The sequence below is a fragment of the Oncorhynchus nerka genome, linkage group LG9a, assembly GCF_034236695.1.
Source record: "Oncorhynchus nerka isolate Pitt River linkage group LG9a, Oner_Uvic_2.0, whole genome shotgun sequence".
Taxonomy (NCBI): Eukaryota; Metazoa; Chordata; class Actinopteri; order Salmoniformes; family Salmonidae; genus Oncorhynchus; species Oncorhynchus nerka.
The window spans coordinates 18,651,103-18,672,580 of NC_088404.1; the positions used below are offsets into that span (position 1 = coordinate 18,651,103).

The 21,478-nt window shown below is 46.6% G+C and overlaps 1 protein-coding gene across 1 annotated transcript in view; it reads left to right on the forward strand.

Annotated features, from left to right (window-relative positions):
- Positions 1-21,358, forward strand: part of slc7a10b (solute carrier family 7 member 10b) — a 29,477-nt gene extending 8,119 nt beyond the window's left edge. The window contains exons 4-11 of the mRNA XM_029667495.2: positions 15,445-15,570; positions 15,856-16,009; positions 16,485-16,608; positions 16,819-16,922; positions 17,125-17,221; positions 17,392-17,541; positions 19,257-19,434; positions 19,698-21,358. Of these exons, the coding sequence (XP_029523355.1) occupies positions 15,445-15,570; positions 15,856-16,009; positions 16,485-16,608; positions 16,819-16,922; positions 17,125-17,221; positions 17,392-17,541; positions 19,257-19,434; positions 19,698-19,822 (1,058 nt within the window). The 3' untranslated portion in view covers positions 19,823-21,358. The remainder of the gene's footprint in view (positions 1-15,444; positions 15,571-15,855; positions 16,010-16,484; positions 16,609-16,818; positions 16,923-17,124; positions 17,222-17,391; positions 17,542-19,256; positions 19,435-19,697) is intronic.
- The last annotated feature ends 120 nt before the right edge of the window (positions 21,359-21,478 follow it).

Consider the following 21,478-nt stretch of genomic DNA (forward strand, 5'->3'; position numbering starts at 1 on the left):
ATCATTTAGAGAATGGAAGGGGGAGACAGGGATATTAACATGCATGGTGTATCAAATAGAAAATGGAAGGGGGAGACAGGGATATTAACATGCATGGTGTATCAAATAGAAAATGGAAGGGGGAGACAGGGATATTAACATGCATGGTGTATCATTTAGAGAATGGAAGGGGGAGACATGGATATTAACATGCATGGTGTATCAAATAGAAAATGGAAGGGGGAGACGAATATTAACATGCATGGTGTATCAAATAGAAAATGGAAGGGAGAGACAGGAATATTAACATGCATGGTGTATCAAATAGAAAATGGAAGGGGGAGACAGGGATATTAACATGCATGGTGTATCAAATAGAAAATGGAAGGGGGAGACAGGGATATTAACATGCATGGTGTATCAAATAGAAAATGGAAGGGGGAGACAGGGATATTAACATGCATGGTGTATCAAATAGAAAATGGAAGGGGGAGACGAATATTAACATGCATGGTGTATCAAATAGAAAATGGAAGGGGGAGACAGGGATATCAACATGCATGGTGTATCAAATAGAAAATGGAAGGGGGAGACAGGGATATTAACATGCATGGTGTATCAAATAGAAAATGGAAGGGGGAGACAGGGATATTAACATGCATGGTGTATCAAATAGAAAATGGAAGGGAGAGACAGGGATATTAACATGCATGGTGTATCAAATAGAAAATGGAAGGGAGAGACAGGGATATTAACATGCATGGTGTATCAAATAGAAAATGGAAGGGGGAGACAGGGATATTAACATGCATGGTGTATCATTTAGAGAATGGAAGGGGAGACAGGGATATTAACATGCATGGTGTATCAAATAGAAAATGGAAGGGAGAGACAGGGATATTAACATGCATGGTGTATCATTTAGAGAATGGAAGGGGGAGACAGGGATATTAACATGCATGGTGTATCAAATAGAAAATGGAAGGGGGAGACGAATATTAACATGCATGGTGTATCAAATAGAAAATGGAAGGGGAGACAGGGATATTAACATGCATGGTGTATCAAATAGAAAATGGAAGGGGAGACGAATATTAACATGCATGGTGTATCATTTAGAGAATGGAAGGGGGAGACAGGGATATTAACATGCATGGTGTATCAAATAGAAAATGGAAGGGGGAGACAGGGATATTAACATGCATGGTGTATCAAATAGAAAATGGAAGGGGGAGACAGGGATATTAACATGCATGGTGTATCATTTAGAGAATGGAAGGGGGAGACATGGATATTAACATGCATGGTGTATCAAATAGAAAATGGAAGGGGGAGACGAATATTAACATGCATGGTGTATCAAATAGAAAATGGAAGGGAGAGACAGGAATATTAACATGCATGGTGTATCAAATAGAAAATGGAAGGGGAGACAGGGATATTAACATGCATGGTGTATCAAATAGAAAATGGAAGGGGAGACAGGGATATTAACATGCATGGTGTATCAAATAGAAAATGGAAGGGGAGACAGGGATATTAACATGCATGGTGTATCAAATAGAAAATGGAAGGGGGAGACGAATATTAACATGCATGGTGTATCAAATAGAAAATGGAAGGGGGAGACAGGGATATCAACATGCATGGTGTATCAAATAGAAAATGGAAGGGGGAGACAGGGATATTAACATGCATGGTGTATCAAATAGAAAATGGAAGGGGGAGACGAATATTAACATGCATGGTGTATCAAATAGAAAATGGAAGGGAGAGACAGGAATATTAACATGCATGGTGTATCAAATAGAAAATGGAAGGGGGAGACAGGGATATTAACATGCATGGTGTATCAAATAGAAAATGGAAGGGGGAGACAGGGATATTAACATGCATGGTGTATCAAATAGAAAATGGAAGGGGGAGACAGGGATATTAACATGCATGGTGTATCAAATAGAAAATGGAAGGGAGAGACAGGGATATTAACATGCATGGTGTATCATTTAGAGAATGGAAGGGGGAGACAGGGATATTAACATGCATGGTGTATCAAATAGAAAATGGAAGGGGGAGACAGGGATATTAACATGCATGGTGTATCAAATAGAAAATGGAAGGGGGAGACAGGGATATTAACATGCATGGTGTATCAAATAGAAAATGGAAGGGGGAGACAGGGATATTAACATGCATGGTGTATCAAATAGAAAATGGAAGGGAGAGACAGGGATATTAACATGCATGGTGTATCAAATAGAAAATGGAAGGGGGAGACGAATATTAACATGCATGGTGTATCATTTAGAGAATGGAAGGGGGAGACAGGGATATTAACATGCATGGTGTATCATTTAGAGAATGGAAGGGGGAGACAGGGATATTAACATGCATGGTGTATCAAATATAAAATGGAAGGGAGAGACAGGGATATTAACATGCATGGTGTATCAAATAGAACATGGAAGGGGGAGACAGGGATATTAACATGCATGGTGTATCAAATAGAAAATGGAAGGGAGAGACAGGGATATTAACATGCATGGTGTATCATTTAGAGAATGGAAGGGGGAGACAGGGATATTAACATGCATGGTGTATCAAATAGAAAATGGAAGGGGGAGACAGGGATATTAACATGCATGGTGTATCAAATAGAAAATGGAAGGGGGAGACAGGGATATTAACATGCATGGTGTATCAAATAGAAAATGGAAGGGGGAGACGAATATTAACATGCATGGTGTATCAAATAGAAAATGGAAGGGGGAGACAGGGATATCAACATGCATGGTGTATCAAATAGAAAATGGAAGGGGGAGACAGGGATATTAACATGCATGGTGTATCAAATAGAAAATGGAAGGGGAGACGAATATTAACATGCATGGTGTATCAAATAGAAAATGGAAGGAGAGACAGGAATATTAACATGCATGGTGTATCAAATAGAAAATGGAAGGGGAGACAGGGATATTAACATGCATGGTGTATCAAATAGAAAATGGAAGGGGGAGACAGGGATATTAACATGCATGGTGTATCAAATAGAAAATGGAAGGGGAGACAGGGATATTAACATGCATGGTGTATCAAATAGAAAATGGAAGGGGGAGACAGGGATATTAACATGCATGGTGTATCAAATAGAAAATGGAAGGGGGAGACAGGGATATTAACATGCATGGTGTATCAAATAGAAAATGGAAGGGGGAGACAGGGATATTAACATGCATGGTGTATCAAATAGAAAATGGGAGGGGGAGACAGGGATATTAACATGCATGGTGTATCAAATAGAAAATGGAAGGGGGAGACGAATATTAACATGCATGGTGTATCATTTAGAGAATGGAAGGGGGAGACAGGGATATTAACATGCATGGTGTATCATTTAGAGAATGGAAGGGGGAGACAGGGATATTAACATGCATGGTGTATCAAATAGAAAATGGAAGGGGGAGACAGGGATATTAACATGCATGGTGTATCAAATAGAAAATGGAAGGGAGAGACAGGGATATTAACATGCATGGTGTATCACATAGAAAATGGAAGGGAGAGACGAATATTAACATGCATGGTGTATCAAATAGAAAATGGAAGGGGGAGACAGGGATATTAACATGCATGGTGTATCAAATAGAAAATGGAAGGGGGAGACGAATATTAACATGCATGGTGTATCAAATAGAAAATGGAAGGGAGAGACAGGGATATTAACATGCATGGTGTATCAAATAGAAAATGGAAGGGGGAGACGAATATTAACATGCATGGTGTATCAAATAGAAAATGGAAGGGGGAGACAGGAATATTAACATGCATGGTGTATCAAATAGAAAATGGAAGGGGGAGACAGGAATATTAACATGCATGGTGTATCAAATAGAAAATGGAAGGGAGAGACAGGGATATTAACATGCATGGTGTATCATTTAGAGAATGGAAGGGGGAGACAGGGATATTAACATGCATGGTGTATCAAATAGAAAATGGAAGGGGGAGACAGTGATATTAACATGCATGGTGTATCATTTAGAGAATGGAAGGGAGAGACAGGAATATTAACATGCATGGTGTATCAAATAGAAAATGGAAGGGGGAGACAGGGATATTAACATGCATGGTGTATCAAATAGAAAATGGAAGGGGGAGACAGGGATATTAACATGCATGGTGTATCATTTAGAGAATGGAAGGGGGAGACAGGGATATTAACATGCATGGTGTATCAAATATAAAATGGAAGTGGGAGACAGGGATATTAACATGCATGGTGTATCAAATAGAAAATGGAAGGGAGAGACAGGAATATTAACATGCATGGTGTATCAAATAGAAAATGGAAGGGGGAGACAGGGATATTAACATGCATGGTGTATCAAATAGAAAATGGAAGGGGGAGACAGGGGGGGGAAGAGTGAGCCGGAAAGTTAGGGAAACAAAGACTGATGAAGAGTACAGTTTCTAAAGTATGTATAAAATCATCCCAATGGTCAAAATATGCCATGGGATGTCCTAGTGGCCTAATTCTCTGGTTGTAAATTAGTTTTAAGTTCTGTATCAAGGAGACATTTGGTTTTTAGGTGGTTATAGACATCCTTTTATTGGTCGCTAAAAATACATCTAAAAACATCCTTTTACAACGAAGTTGACTGTGACGCCACAAAAGACATTCGAATGACGTCACTGCAACCATTTTTGTGAACCTGAAGGAACTTGGACTTAAATTCAATGTCATGTACAGTGTCTGTCCCATTCGCTAAAATTAGAGCCAATTTTGTCGCCTGTGATTTGTGTATTGCTTTTCACAGGGTTGCACCCCTCACTCTGTCTACAATTTGGACATGCTAGTGTTACTAATTACTTGGCAACAAGCCTGAGGGGACCTCCACTGTACCTCCACTGAACCCCATGAAGTAGAGAAAAAAAAAAAAAATCCCCATTGTACCATGATTGAGCTGCGGAAAAGCCAACAAGCCAACAGCATTGTGGCCCATGTTTTTTTTTTATTGTGTTCCTTGCTTTTAGGGGCCATTATTCTCACTTGTTTTTGGGGGGACTGGATGCCAAGGATCTGGAGAAAACGTGAGCTTTCTCTCAGCCTCTTCAGGAACCTGCCCGCCTGTCCTCTCTGGGTTTTGTTCTGTTGCATCGGAAGCGGTTTGTTTTGGGGGCCTTGACACCTAGCCTTTGTTTGTGAGAGCCAGGCCACCATGAGAAAGAGAGGCAAGCCAATGACAGTGATGGACGAGGTGAAACAATCGTGTCCACCCCTTTGCCTTACCATTTCCCACATTCCGGTCTGCCATGGCAACTGCTAGGCCGCTGCCGCCCGACCAACACCATGTGCCCAGGCGTGAGCCCTGACTGACTGGGAGAGAACATGTCACATTACTGTGCACCTCACGGCTTGCCTGGCATCCCTAATGCCACATTCCGATTGGGCGAGAGCTCCCCTATGTGAGGACAAACATGACTTTTGACTAATCATTGTTGGTAACATTCTTAGGCTCCCATATTCTATACCTGGGTTTAAATAGTATTTTGTTTTCTCAATAAATGCTTGCCTTAAAGTAACTGTCCAGTGTTTCCAGATTTCTATGAAATATGACCTATAATTAATTATAATATGAGTGAAATAGTTTTCTTTACAATTTTTTTATTATTTAAGTATGCTAAAAAGCAGCTTTTCTGTGTTAGAATGGTGTGGGCATACCCCAACAACAGAATGGTGTGGGCATACCCCAACAACAGAATGGTGTGGGCATACCCCAACAACAGAATGGTGTGGGCTTACCCCAACAACAGAATGGTGTGGGCATACCCCAACAACAGAATGGTGTGGGCTTACCCCAACAACAGAATGGTGTGGGCGTACCCCAACAACAGAATGGTGTGGGCATACCCCAACAACAGAATGGTGTGGGCGTACCCCAACAACAGAATGGTGTGGGCTTACCCAGAATGGTGTGGGCAACAACAGAATGGTGTGGGCATACCCCAACAACAGAATGGTGTGGGCATACCCCAACAACAGAATGGTGTGGGCGTACCCCAACAGAATGGTGTGGGCAGAATGGTGTGGGCATACCCCAACAACAGAATGGTGTGGGCATACCCCAACAACAGAATGGTGTGGGCTACCCCAACAACAGAATGGTGTGGGCATACCCCAACAACAGAATGGTGTGGGCATACCCCAACAACAGAATGGTGTGGGCATACCCCAACAACAGAATGGTGTGGGCAACAGAATGGTGTGGGCATACCCCAACAACAGAATGGTGTGGGCGTACCCCAACAACAGAATGGTGTGGGCGTACCCCAACAACAGAATGGTGTGGGCAACAACAGAATGGTGTGGGCACCCCAACAACAGAATGGTGTGGGCATACCCCAACAACAGAATGGTGTGGGCATAACAACAGAATGGTGTGGGCATACCCCAACAACAGAATGGTGTGGGCAATGGTGTGGGCGTACCCCAACAACAGAATGGTGTGGGCGTACCCCAACAACAGAATGGTGTGGGCGTACCCCAACAACAGAATGGTGTGGGCATACCCCAACAACAGAATGGTGTGGGCGTACCCCAACAACAGACTGGTGTGGGCATACCTCAACAACAGAATGGTGTGGGCGTACCTCAACAACAGAATGGTGTGGGCGTACCTCAACAACAGAATGGTGTGGGCGTACCCCAACAACAGAATGGTGTGGGCGTACCCCAACAACAGAATGGTGTGGGCGTACCCCAACAACAGAATGGTGTGGGCATACCCCAACAACAGAATGGTGTGGGCATACCCCAACAACAGAATGGTGTGGGCGTACCCCAACAACAGAATGGTGTGGGCGTACCCCAACAACAGAATGGTGTGGCGTACCCCAACAACAGAATGGTGTGGGCTTACCAACAGAATGGTGTGGGCATACCCCAACAACAGAATGGTGTGGGCATACCCCAACAACAGAATGGTGTGGGCATACCTCAACAACAGAATGGTGTGGGCGTACCTCAACAACAGAATGGTGTGGGCGTACCTCAACAACAGAATGGTGTGGGCGTACCCCAACAACAGAATGGTGTGGGCATACCCCAACAACAGAATGGTGTGGGCATACCCCAACAACAGAATGGTGTGGGCGTACCCCAACAACAGAATGGTGTGGGCGTACCCCAACAACAGACTGGTGTGGGCGTACCTCAACAACAGAATGGTGTGGGCGTACCTCAACAACAGAATGGTGTGGGCGTACCTCAACAACAGAATGGTGTGGGCGTACCCCAACAACAGAATGGTGTGGGCATACCCCAACAACAGAATGGTGTGGGCATACCCCAACAACAGAATGGTGTGGGCGTACAACAACAGAATGGTGTGGGCGTACCCCAACAACAGAATGGTGTGGGCGTACCCCAACAACAGAATGGTGTGGGCGTACCCCAACAACAGAATGGTGTGGGCGTACCCCAACAACAGAATGGTGTGGGCATACCCCAACAACAGAATGGTGTGGGCATACCCCAACAACAGAATGGTGTGGGCATACCCCAACAACAGAATGGTGTGGGCGTACCCCAACAACAGAATGGTGTGGGCTTACCCCAACAACAGAATGGTGTGGGCATACCCCAACAACAGAATGGTGTGGGCTTACCCCAACAACAGAATGGTGTGGGCATACCCCAACAACAGAATGGTGTGGGCGTGAATGGTGTGGGCGTACCCCAACAACAGAATGGTGTGGGCAACCCCAACAACAGAATGGTGTGGGCGTACCCCAACAACAGAATGGTGTGGGCATACCCCAACAACAGAATGGTGTGGGCGTACCCCAACAACAGAATGGTGTGGCGCACCCCAACAACAGAATGGTGTGGGCGTACCCCAACAACAGAATGGTGTGGGCATACCCCAACAACAGAATGGTGTGGGCATACCCCAACAACAGAATGGTGTGGGCGTACCCCAACAACAGAATGGTGTGGGCGTACCCCAACAACAGAATGGTGTGGGCGTACCCCAACAACAGAATGGTGTGGGCGTACCCCAACAACAGAATGGTGTGGGCGTACCCCAACAACAGACTGGTGTGGGCATACCTCAACAACAGAATGGTGTGGGCGTACCTCAACAACAGAATGGTGTGGGCGTACCCCAACAACAGACTGGTGTGGGCGTACCTCAACAACAGAATGGTGTGGGCATACCTCAACAACAGAATGGTGTGGGCGTACCTCAACAACAGAATGGTGTGGGCGTACCCCAACAACAGAATGGTGTGGGCGTACCTCAACAACAGAATGGTGTGGGCGTACCTCAACAACAGAATGGTGTGGGCGTACCCCAACAACAGAATGGTGTGGGCGTACCTCAACAACAGAATGGTGTGGGCGTACCCCAACAACAGAATGGTGTGGGCGTACCCCAACAACAGAATGGTGTGGGCGTACCCCAACAACAGAATGGTGTGGGCGTTCCCCAACAACAGAATGGTGTGGGCGTACCCCAACAACAGAATGGTGTGGGAATGGTGTGGGCGTACCCAACAACAGAATGGTGTGGCGTACCCCAACAACAGAATGGTGTGGGCGTACCCCAACAACAGAATGGTGTGGGCGTACCCCAACAACAGAATGGTGTGGGCGTACCCCAACAACAGAATGGTGTGGGCGTACCCCAACAACAGAATGGTGTGGGCGTACCCCAACAACAGAATGGTGTGGGCGTACCCCAACAACAGAATGGTGTGGGCGTACCCCAACAACAGAATGGTGTGGGCGTACCCCAACAACAGAATGGTGTGGGCGTACCTCAACAACAGAATGGTGTGGGCGTACCTCAACAACAGAATGGTGTGGGCGTACCCAACAACAGAATGGTGTGGGCGTACCCCAACAACAGAATGGTGTGGGCGTACCCCAACAACAGAATGGTGTGGCGTACCCCAACAACAGAATGGTGTGGCGTACCCCAACAACAGAATGGTGTGGGCGTTCCCCAACAACAGAATGGTGTGGGCCAACAACAGAATGGTGTGGGCGTACCCCAACAACAGAATGGTGTGGGGCGTACTAACAACAGAATGGTGTGTACCCCAACAACAGAATGGTGTGGGCGTACCCCAACAACAGAATGGTGTGGGCGTACCCCAACAACAGAATGGTGTGGGCGTACTAACAACAGAATGGTGTGGGCGTACCCCAACAACAGAATGGTGTGGGCGTACCCCAACAACAGAATGGTGTGGGCGTACCCCAACAACAGAATGGTGTGGGCGTACCCCAACAACAGAATGGTGTGGGCGTACCCCAACAACAGAATGGTGTGGGCGTACCCCAACAACAGAATGGTGTGGGCGTACCAACAACAGAATGGTGTGGGCGTACCCCAACAACAGAATGGTGTGGGCAGAATGGTGTGGGCGTACCCCAACAACAGACTGGTGTGGCGTACTAACAACAGAATGGTGTGGGCGTACCCCAACAACAGAATGGTGTGGGCGTACCCCAACAACAGAATGGTGTGGGCGTACCCCAACAACAGAATGGTGTGGCGTACCCCAACAACAGAATGGGGGCATACCCCAACAACAGAATGGTGTGGGCATACCCCAACAACAGAATGGTGTGGGCGTACCCCAACAACAGAATGGTGTGGGCATACCCCAACAACAGAATGGTGTGGGCGTACCCCAACAACAGAATGGTGTGGGCGTACCCCAACAACAGAATGGTGTGGGCGTACCCCAACAACAGAATGGTGTGGGCGTACCCAACAACAGAATGGTGTGGGCGTACCCCAACAACAGAATGGTGTGGGCGTACCCCAACAACAGAATGGTGTGGGCGTACCCCAACAACAGAATGGTGTGGGCGTACCCCAACAACAGAATGGTGTGGGCGTACCTCAACAACAGAATGGTGTGGGCGTACCTCAACAACAGAATGGTGTGGGCGTACCCCAACAACAGAATGGTGTGGGCGTACCCCAACAACAGAATGGTGTGGGCGTACCCAACAACAGAATGGTGTGGGCGTACCCCAACAACAGAATGGTGTGGGCGTACCCCAACAACAGAATGGTGTGGGCGTACCCCAACAACAGAATGGTGTGGGCGTACCCCAACAACAGAATGGTGTGGGCGTACCCCAACAACAGAATGGTGTGGGCGTACCCCAACAACAGAATGGTGTGGGCGTACCCCAACAACAGAATGGTGTGGGCGTTCCCCAACAACAGAATGGTGTGGGCGTACCCCAACAACAGAATGGTGTGGGCGTACCCAACAACAGAATGGTGTGGGCGTACCCCAACAACAGAATGGTGTGGGCATACCCCAACAACAGAATGGTGTGGGCGTACCCCAACAACAGAATGGTGTGGGCATACCCCAACAACAGAATGGTGTGGGCGTACCCCAACAACAGAATGGTGTGGGCGTACCCCAACAACAGAATGGTGTGGGCGTACTAACAACAGAATGGTGTGGGCGTACCCCAACAACAGAATGGTGTGGGCGTACCCCAACAACAGAATGGTGTGGGCGTACCCCAACAACAGAATGGTGTGGGCGTACCCCAACAACAGAATGGTGTGGGCGTACCCCAACAACAGACTGGTGTGGGCATACCTCAACAACAGAATGGTGTGGGCGTACCTCAACAACAGAATGGTGTGGGCGTACCTCAACAACAGAATGGTGTGGGCGTACCCCAACAACAGACTGGTGTGGGCGTACCCCAACAACAGAATGGTGTGGGCGTACCTCAACAACAGAATGGTGTGGGCGTACCCCAACAACAGAATGGTGTGGGCGTACCCCAACAACAGAATGGTGTGGGCGTACCCCAACAACAGAATGGTGTGGGCGTACCCCAACAACAGAATGGTGTGGGCGTACCCCAACAACAGAATGGTGTGGGCGTACCCCAACAACAGAATGGTGTGGGCGTACCTCAACAACAGAATGGTGTGGGCGTACCTCAACAACAGAATGGTGTGGGCGTACCCCAACAACAGAATGGTGTGGGCGTACCCCAACAACAGAATGGTGTGGGCGTACCCCAACAACAGAATGGTGTGGGCGTACCCAACAACAGAATGGTGTGGGCGTACCCCAACAACAGAATGGTGTGGGCGTACCCCAACAACAGAATGGTGTGGGCGTAAACAACAGAATGGTGTGGGCGTTCCCAACAACAGAATGGTGTGGGCGTACCCCAACAACAGAATGGTGTGGGCGTACCCCAACAACAGAATGGTGTGGGCGTACCCCAACAACAGAATGGTGTGGGCGTACCCCAACAACAGAATGGTGTGGGCGTACCCCAACAACAGAATGGTGTGGGCGTACCCCAACAACAGAATGGTGTGGGCGTACCCCAACAACAGAATGGTGTGGGCGTACCCCAACAACAGAATGGTGTGGGCGTACCCCAACAACAGAATGGTGTGGCGTACCCCAACAACAGAATGGTGTGGGCGTACTAACAACAGAATGGTGTGGGCGTACCCCAACAACAGAATGGTGTGGGCGTACCCCAACAACAGAATGGTGTGGGCGTACCCCAACAACAGAATGGTGTGGGCGTGAATGGTGTGGGCGTACCCCAACAACAGAATGGTGTGGGCGTACCCAACAACAGAATGGTGTGGGCGTACCCCAACAACAGAATGGTGTGGGCGTACCCCAACAACAGAATGGTGTGGGCGTACCCAACAACAGAATGGTGTGGGCAACAACAGAATGGTGTGGGCGTACCCCAACAACAGAATGGTGTGGGCATACCCCAACAACAGAATGGTGTGGGCGTACCCCAACAACAGAATGGTGTGGGCGTACCCCAACAACAGAATGGTGTGGGCAACAACAGAATGGTGTGGGCGTAAATGGTGTGGGCGTACCCCAACAACAGAATGGTGTGGGCGTACCCCAACAACAGAATGGTGTGGGCGTACCCCAACAACAGAATGGTGTGGGCGTACCCCAACAACAGAATGGTGTGGGCGTACCAGACTGGTGTGGGCAACAGAACAACAGAATGGTGGGGCGTACCTCAACAACAGAATGGTGTGGGCGTACCTCAACAACAGAATGGTGTGGGCGTACCCCAACAACAGAATGGTGTGGGCGTACCCCAACAACAGAATGGTGTGGGCGTACCCCAACAACAGAATGGTGTGGGCGTACCCCAACAACAGAATGGTGTGGGCGAATGGTGTGGGCGTACCCCAACAACAGAATGGTGTGGGCGTACCCCAACAACAGAATGGTGTGGGCGTACCCCAACAACAGACTGGTGTGGCGTACCCCAACAACAGAATGGTGTGGGCGTGAATGGTGTGGCGTACCCCAACAACAGAATGGTGTGGGCGTACCCCAACAACAGAATGGTGTGGGCGTACCCAACAACAGAATGGTGTGGGCATACCTCAACAACAGAATGGTGTGGCGTACCTGGAATGGTGTGGCGTACCCAACAACAGAATGGTGTGGGCGTACCTCCAACAACAGAATGGTGTGGGCATACCTCAACAACAGAATGGTGTGGGCGTACCTCAACAACAGAATGGTGTGGGCGTACCTCAACAACAGAATGGTGTGGGCGTACCTCAACAACAGAATGGTGTGGGCGTACCCAACAACAGAATGGTGTGGGCGTTCAACAACAGAATGGTGTGGGCGTACCTCAACAACAGAATGGTGTGGGCGTACCTCAACAACAGAATGGTGTGGGCGTACCCCAACAGAATGGTGTGGCACCCCAACAACAGAATGGTGTGGCGTACCCCAACAACAGAATGGTGTGGGCGTTCCCCAACAACAGAATGGTGTGGCGTACCCCAACAACAGAATGGTGTGGGCGTACCCCAACAACAGAATGGTGTGGGCGTACCCCAACAACAGAATGGTGTGGGCGTACCCCAACAATGGTGTGGGCGTGGTGTGGGCCCCCAACAACAGAATGGTGTGGGCGTACCTCAACAACAGAATGGTGTGGGCGTACCTCAACAACAGAATGGTGTGGGCGTACCCCAACAACAGAATGGTGTGGGCGTACCTCAACAACAGAATGGTGTGGGCAAACAACAGATGGTGTGGGCGTACCCCAACAACAGAATGGTGTGGGCGTACCCCAACAACAGAATGGTGTGGGCGTACCCCAACAACAGAATGGTGTGGGCGTACCCCAACAACAGAATGGTGTGGGCGTACCCCAACAGAAATGGTGTGGGCGTACCCACAACAGAATGGTGTGGGCGTACCCCAACAACAGAATGGTGTGGGCGTAATGGTGTGGGCGTACCCCAACAACAGAATGGTGTGGGCATGGTGTGGGCGTACCCCAACAACAGAATGGTGTGGGCGTACATACCCCAACAACAGAATGGTGTGGGCGTAAACAACAGAATGGTGTGGCGTAGAATGGTGTGGGCGTATGGTGTGGGCGTACCCCAACAACAGACTGGTGTGGGCGTACCAACAACAGAATGGTGTGGGCGTACCCCAACAACAGACTGGTGTGAATGGTGTGGGCGTACCCCAACAACAGACTGGTGGGCAAACAGAATGGTGTGGGCGTACCCCAACAACAGAATGGTGTGGGCGTACCCCAACAACAGAATGGTGTGGGTACACCCAACAACAGAATGGTGTGGGCCAACAACAGAATGGTGTGGGCGTACCCCAACAACAGAATGGTGTGGGCATACCCCAACAACAGAATGGTGTGGGCATACCCCAACAACAGAATGGTGTGGCAACAACAGAATGGTGTGGGCTTACCCCAACAACAGAATGGTGTGGGCATACCCCAACAACAGAATGGTGTGGGCGTACCCCAACAACAGAATGGTGTGGGCTTACCCCAACAACAGAATGGTGTGGGCATACCCCAACAACAGAATGGTGTGGGCGTACCCCAACAACAGAATGGTGTGGGCGTACCCCAACAACAGAATGGTGTGGGCATACCCCAACAACAGAATGGTGTGGGCGTACCTCAACAACAGAATGGTGTGGGCATACCCCAACAACAGAATGGTGTGGGCGTACCCCAACAACAGAATGGTGTGGGCATACCCCAACAACAGAATGGTGTGGGCGTACCCCAACAACAGAATGGTGTGGGCATACCCCAACAACAGAATGGTGTGGGCATACCCCAACAACAGAATGGTGTGGGCGTACCCCAACAACAGAATGGTGTGGGCGTACCCCAACAACAGAATGGTGTGGGCGTACCCCAACAACAGAATGGTGTGGGCGTACCCCAACAACAGAATGGTGTGGGCGTACCCCAACAACAGACTGGTGTGGGCATACCTCAACAACAGAATGGTGTGGGCGTACCTCAACAACAGAATGGTGTGGGCGTACCCCAACAACAGACTGGTGTGGGCGTACCTCAACAACAGAATGGTGTGGGCATACCTCAACAACAGAATGGTGTGGGCGTACCTCAACAACAGAATGGTGTGGGCGTACCCCAACAACAGAATGGTGTGGGCGTACCCCAACAACAGAATGGTGTGGGCGTACCCCAACAACAGAATGGTGTGGGCGTTCCCCAACAACAGAATGGTGTGGGCATACCCCAACAACAGAATGGTGTGGGCGTACCCCAACAACAGAATGGTGTGGGCATACCTCTACAACAGAATGGTGTGGGCATACCCCAACAACAGAATGGTGTGGGCATACCCCAACAACAGACTGGTGTGGGCGTACCCCAACAACAGAATGGTGTGGGCGTACCCCAACAACAGAATGGTGTGGGCTTACCCCAACAACAGAATGGTGTGGGCATACCCCAACAACAGAATGGTGTGGGCATACCCCAACAACAGAATGGTGTGGGCATACCCCAACAACAGAATGGTGTGGGCTTACCCCAACAACAGAATGGTGTGGGCTTACCCCAACAACAGAATGGTGTGGGCATACCCCAACAACAGAATGGTGTGGGCATACCCCAACAACAGAATGGTGTGGGCTTACCTCAACAACAGAATGGTGTGGGCATACCCCAACAACAGAATGGTGTGGGCGTTCCCCAACAACAGAATGGTGTGGGCATACCCCAACAACAGAATGGTGTGGGCTTACCTCAACAACAGAATGGTGTGGGCATACCCCAACAACAGAATGGTGTGGGCGTATACTGATCATAAAAAATATTAATGCAAGTCGACTGCTGATTGGCAAGCCTCTATGAGAAATAGCAAGCATTTTTAAACATTCTGTTTGAGATACAAGCTTGAGGTGTTTTTTTTAACTGTTTTTTTCTCTCCAATTTATGCTTTGGCCACAAATACAAGTTTCAAAAGTCTGATTTTCACTGGACAATTACATTAAAGTATTTGTGTGTGTGTGTGTGTGTGTGTGTGTGTGTGTGTGTGTGTGTGTGTGTGTGTGTGTGTGTGTGTGTGTGTGTGTGTGTGTCTGCAGTGTTCCTGACCTGGGTGAACTGTTCCAGTGTACGTCTGGCCACCAGGATCCAGGATGTGTTCACGGTGGGGAAGCTGGCGGCCCTGGGTCTCATCATAGTGGTCGGCCTGGTGCAGATCTGCAAGGGTGAGACACACACACACACACACACTCACCCTCTCTCTAGATTGGTTTTCATTATAGCAATCTTGGGACATGCAAGACGTTTTGCAACTGAAAATGAGTAGTAGGTTTCTTATTTAGCAAGTTCAGATAGTACCTCCCCGTTTCCGTTTGCTTTCTTCGGTTTTGTGTCTACTGAACATGACCCAGGTGCCGAAGGTCAATAGCACCTTTAAATGGTCAGAGACTATCAAGCTATTTCCCTAAAACAGCCCCCCAGACATTGATGGTGAATTTGTACTTCTCCAGGTAACTACGAGGGACTGACGCCTCAGGTGGCCTTTGAGTTCAGCACGACTCCCTCGGTTGGGCAGATCGCTCTGGCTTTCCTTCAGGCCTCATTCGCCTTCAGTGGATGGAACTTCCTGAACTATGTCACAGAGGAAGTGGTTGAACCGCGACGGTGAGCTTCTGGTTCACCAAACATTATTTTCCTTTGCATTTTATTCTATTCTGTTTATCAATCCAATGCTGTGTACTGAATATGCAGTCCGGCTGTGAATGCATGAAAGCAAGCATTGTGGAGTGATGCATAGTTGTATGTTGTGATGTTATATCAATGAACATATTGCTGAGGAAAACATTCTATAGAGTTATATTTTGCATATCAGCTGCCTTCTTATTCCTCTAACAGTGCATGATATATGAGACTGTGTGTTGATTGCATGGTTTGTATACAGTGTAGATTACCTCATCAATGGTTTGTCTACCGTGAGGATGACCTCATCTGTAGTTTGTGTACCGTGTGGATGACCTCATCGGTAGTTTGTGTACCGTGTGGATGACCTCATCGGTAGTTTGTGTACCGTGTGGATAGTTTGTGTACCGTGTGGATGACCTCATCGGTAGTTTGTGTACCGTGTGGATTACCTCATCAGGAACCTACCTCGTGCCATTTACATCTCTATCCCATTGGTGACCTTTGTGTACACGCTCACCAACATCGCCTACTTCTCCGCCATGTCACCCGAGGAGCTGCTGTCATCCAATGCTGTGGCTGTTGTGAGTAACGCTGTTCGCTTTGCTTTGCAAAATGACAAAAACTGCATCGCGTACTGTACTTTAATGGTGCCCTTATTTGATTTATTGACCTTTAATGAATGTTCAACACAATGCATGTTTACATAGAGATTACCTTTAATTTGCTGTACATCAAGAGTTATCCCTGGCTTGAATTGTGTCTTAAATGTAAACCTTCTTGTTCTGCTGCAGACATTTGGAGAGAAGCTGCTGGGGATGTTCTCTGTCATTATGCCCATCTCTGTAGCCTTGTCTACGTTTGGAGGCATCAACGGCTACCTCTTCACATCTTCTAGGTGAGGGGTCAAGACAGAGGGAGAGGGAGAGAAGGGAGAGAGACAGAGGGATGGTGGATGGTGTCCTCTAGACTGGCTTTGTCTCAATCCACAAGGATGCAGCCTTTGGAATGAGACACAGCCATAGAAACGGAGGCGTGTGTGTGTTTTTTAAGTAAATTAAATGTTTATAAGCCCTCTAGGTTTTTATTTGTCTTTCTAGATTGTGTTTCTCTGGGGCCAGAGAGGGACATCTACCCAGCCTGCTGGCTATGATCCACTTTAAGAACTGCACCCCTATCCCTGCTCTCCTCTGCTGCGTAAGACTACTTAACACTACTACGTCTCTACTGTATGTTTTGTTTCTCAAACGACACTCAGTGGCCAAGATGCAGGTCCTATATCCCTCTACCTTATGTCTTCAATAACGCTCTCTCTCTCTCTCTCTCTCTCTCTCTCTCCCTTCTCTCCCTCTCTCTCTGTCTTGCAGTGTACTGCCACCATTGTAATCCTGTGTATAGGAGAGACACACAACCTGATCAACTATGTGTCCTTCATCAACTACCTCTCCTATGGAGTCACCATCGCAGGCCTGCTCTATTACCGATGGAAGAAGCCCAAACTTTACAGACCAATTAAGGTATTATTAATACAGGCATGGTTCAATCATGGCCCCTCAGATAAATGATTGACACAGTAATTGACAAAAAATAACAAACTACAGCAACACAGTGAACCTGTCCTCATCACCTGTTAAAACAGAGTAGAAGCAGCTGTTTTCCTCTGTCCTCTTCACTCGGGTGATTCATTGGAAGGTGAGACGTCATGTTGACTCTCTCTTCATTATAAAAACACAATCTGTTCTCATCGACCTGGCCAAGGCTTTCGACTCTGTCAATCAGCCTTGGTTTTTCTATTAGGCTCAATAGCCTTGGTTTTTCTAATGACTGCCTCTCCTGGTTCACCAACTACTTTGCAGACAGAGTTCAGTGTGTCAAATCGGAGGGCATGTTGTCCGGACCTCTGGCAGTCTCTATGGGTGTACCACAGGGTTCAATTCTCAGGCCGACTCTTTTCTCTGTATATATCAATGATGTCGCTCTTGCTGTGGGCGATTCTCTGATCCACATCTATGCAGACGACACAATTCTGTATACTTCTGGCCCTTCCTTGGACACTGTCCTAACTAACCTCCAAACGAGCTTCAATGCTATACACCACTACTTCCGTGGCCTCCAACGGTTCCGACCTAGAATATGTGGACAACTTCCGTGGCCTCCAACGGTTCCGACCTAGAATATGTGGACAACTATAAATACCTAGGTGTCTGGCTAGACTGTAAACTCTCCTTCCAGACTCATATTAAATATCTCCAATCCAAAATCAAATCTAGAATCTGCTTTCTATTTCGCAACAAAGCCTCCTTCACTCACGCCGCCAAACTTACCCTAGTAAAACTGACTATCCTACCGATCCTCGGCGATGTCATCTACAAAATAGCTTCCAATACTCTACTCAGCAAACTGGATGGAGTTTATCACAGTGCCATCCGTTTTGTTGCTAAAGCACCTTATACCACCCACCACTGCAACCTGTATGCTCTAGTCGGCTGGCCCTTGCTACATATTCGTCGCCAAACCCACTGGCTCCAGGTCATCTATAAGTCTATGCTAGGTAAAGCTCCGCCTTATCTCAGCTCACTGGTCACGATAACAACACCCAACCGTAGCACACATTCCAGCAGGTATATCTCACTGATCATCCCCAAAGCCAACACCTCATTTGGCCGCTTTTCCTTCCAGTTCTCTGCTGCCAGTGACTGGAACGAATTGCAAAAATCGCTGAAGTTGGAGACTTTTATTTCCCTCACCAACTTTAAACATCAACTATCTGAGCAGCTAACCAATTGCTGCAGCTGTACATAGTCCCTCTGTAAATAGCCCATCCAATCTACCTACCTCATCCCCATACTGTTTTTATTTTATTTATTTTTCTGCTCTTTTGCACACCAGTATCTCTACTTGCACATCATCATCTGCTCATTTATCACTCCAGTGTTAATCTGCTAAATTGTAATTATTCGCTCCTATGGCCTATTTATTGCCTACCTCCTCAAGCCTTTTGCACACACCGTATATAGACTTTCTTTTTTCTACTGTGTCATTGACTTGTTTATTGTGTTATTGGCTTGTTTATTGTTTACTCCATGTGTAACTCTGTGTTGTTGTCTGTGTAACACTGCTTTGCTTTATCTTGGTCAGGTCGCAGTTGCAAATGACAACTTGTTCTCAACTAGCCTACCTGGTTAAATAAAGGTGAAATAAAATAAAATTAAAATAAATCCCTTCTCATCAGGTAAACCTACTTGTTCCTATCACCTACCTGATGTTCTGGGCCCTGTTACTGGGCTTCAGCCTGTACTCTGAGCCTGTAGTGTGTGGTGTTGGGCTGGTCATCATGCTCACTGGTGTACCAGTCTACTTCCTGGGGGTGCACTGGAAAGCCAAGCCAAAGTGTATCTATGACTTCATCGGTGAGTGTCCTCTTGAGTCCTGCAAATACATGCTTGTTTTAGTAATCCTGGCCTCTTTATTTTCCCCCAAAAATATCTGAATTTCTGAATTCAACCACATATTTTTAATGGTATTCAAACTCCCTAAACCCTATATATAACAAGTATCAACCCATTCTTTATTTAAGGAGACCCAGATATATGGCATTTAAAAGGAATACTACGTTAGTGGTCTGGTCAGACACTTTTTTGTGATGCTAAACATGGGACCTGTTTTCTCACAGAGTCAGCGACCTACGTGGCACAGAGGCTGTGTTTCGTGGTCTTCCCTCAGTTCGACCCCATCGAGATCAGTCCAATCGAAGAATGGCCCGACAAATCTTCTGACACTCTATCTAGGAAGTCTTAAACTCTTTTTGCCTTCTGAAGTATTTTTCTTTTTGTATATTCTGTCACTGTATGAGTACAGACACGGCCCGTTCCTTATAGTGGAGCCCCTTGTCTGGTCTCTGGTAACCTCAGACTCATATCCATGTCTTTACAGCTAGGTGGAATTTCCTGTGTTTTGATGCATGGGCCACTTGCAAAAAAAATGTCTTCTCTTTTTGTACTATGTCGTCAAGGACAACAAGCTAATGGCAACAGTATCACATTTTGAAACAGACTTCATATGCCCTAAGAAAGTATTTGAGCCTTTGGGTTTTAATTGACCTAAGATTTACTGTGCATCATTGTGCCTTTTAGGGGAAATTGTGTACCTTGTTAACAAAAATGTACCTTACCTATTATTTGAATTTGGAATTTGCTTTGCTTTGTGTGTTCCTTATGAGAATTTGAAAAGCACTGTGGTCTTCCATGTTCTGCTTCTTGACAGTTGTTAATTTGCCACATGTCATGACTTCCTCAGATTTGTGAACATATTCAAAACTATCTGAACAAAGACCTTAGAGCCTTTGACTGGAATCCTTTGGAAATTAATCTCTTTAGCCAGCAACAGCCAACAACATAGATGTGTTCTGATTGTATACTGCTGAATGATAGATGGTTGTAGTTGATAGTTGAGTGCCACTATGTTTTTACAGTAATTAGTTTGTTTAACTTTTGCCATTGCCTTTAACACTACTGATTCTATTTCATATACTGTAAATACACGACAACTGTAATGTTCACAGCTGACATAATGACCCAAACACCAATTTATACCAGTGTTATGTGGAAGTAAAACTGCTCACAAAATGCTTGCTGGACTTTTCTAATGCTTGTTTCTAAACTAAGATTCTAATATCAAGTTAACTTATTTTATTTTCTATTCTCTACCACACTTAAAACTAAATGCTGTGCTGGTAACCTGACAAAAACATACAAAAGGCCTTTGCTTTTCCTGTGGTGCACTGTACTGCCATTCCATTTATTTTCCCTAAACAGAGCTCTTTAACTGAAGATCATATGACCAGGCCCTTGACTGTTACTGTAAAAAAAAAAGATGATATGTTGCATTTCTTTTGAAATTAACATACATTTTAAGTAGCCTAGATTTATAGATATATACTGTATTGTAGTAGATATATGGATACTGTACTTGATACCACACATTACTCAAGGAACATATTTAATGCCAATAACCAGATAATGATGTAGGTTTAGGATATCATTATGTAGTTTGATAGTACTACGTGAGTCTGAGTTGTCTCTCCAACAGCTGCCATGATCATTAAGCCAGTCAGGTAAAACACAGTGCTTATGCAAGATTTATTACTACTTTATATCCATTTTAGTTCAGATTTCTAGAGCAGTCTTGATATGAAGAGCTTTTACACTGTAAATTATTTGTAAAGCATCAGGTGTTTACAATGGGTTCAGTACTTGGAATGTTAACTGGAATGTATTTTAGTGCACTTTTTTGTAAATGAGAAAATGACAATAATACCACAATAAATCAAATACCTATCGGAAATGAATGACTTCATGCTTTGTCTGCTTTGTTTCATTGCCATCATCATTTATCATAATGTTGCACTCACTATAAAGTATTCAACTGTTTAAATTTGCCAGTAATGTACCAGTA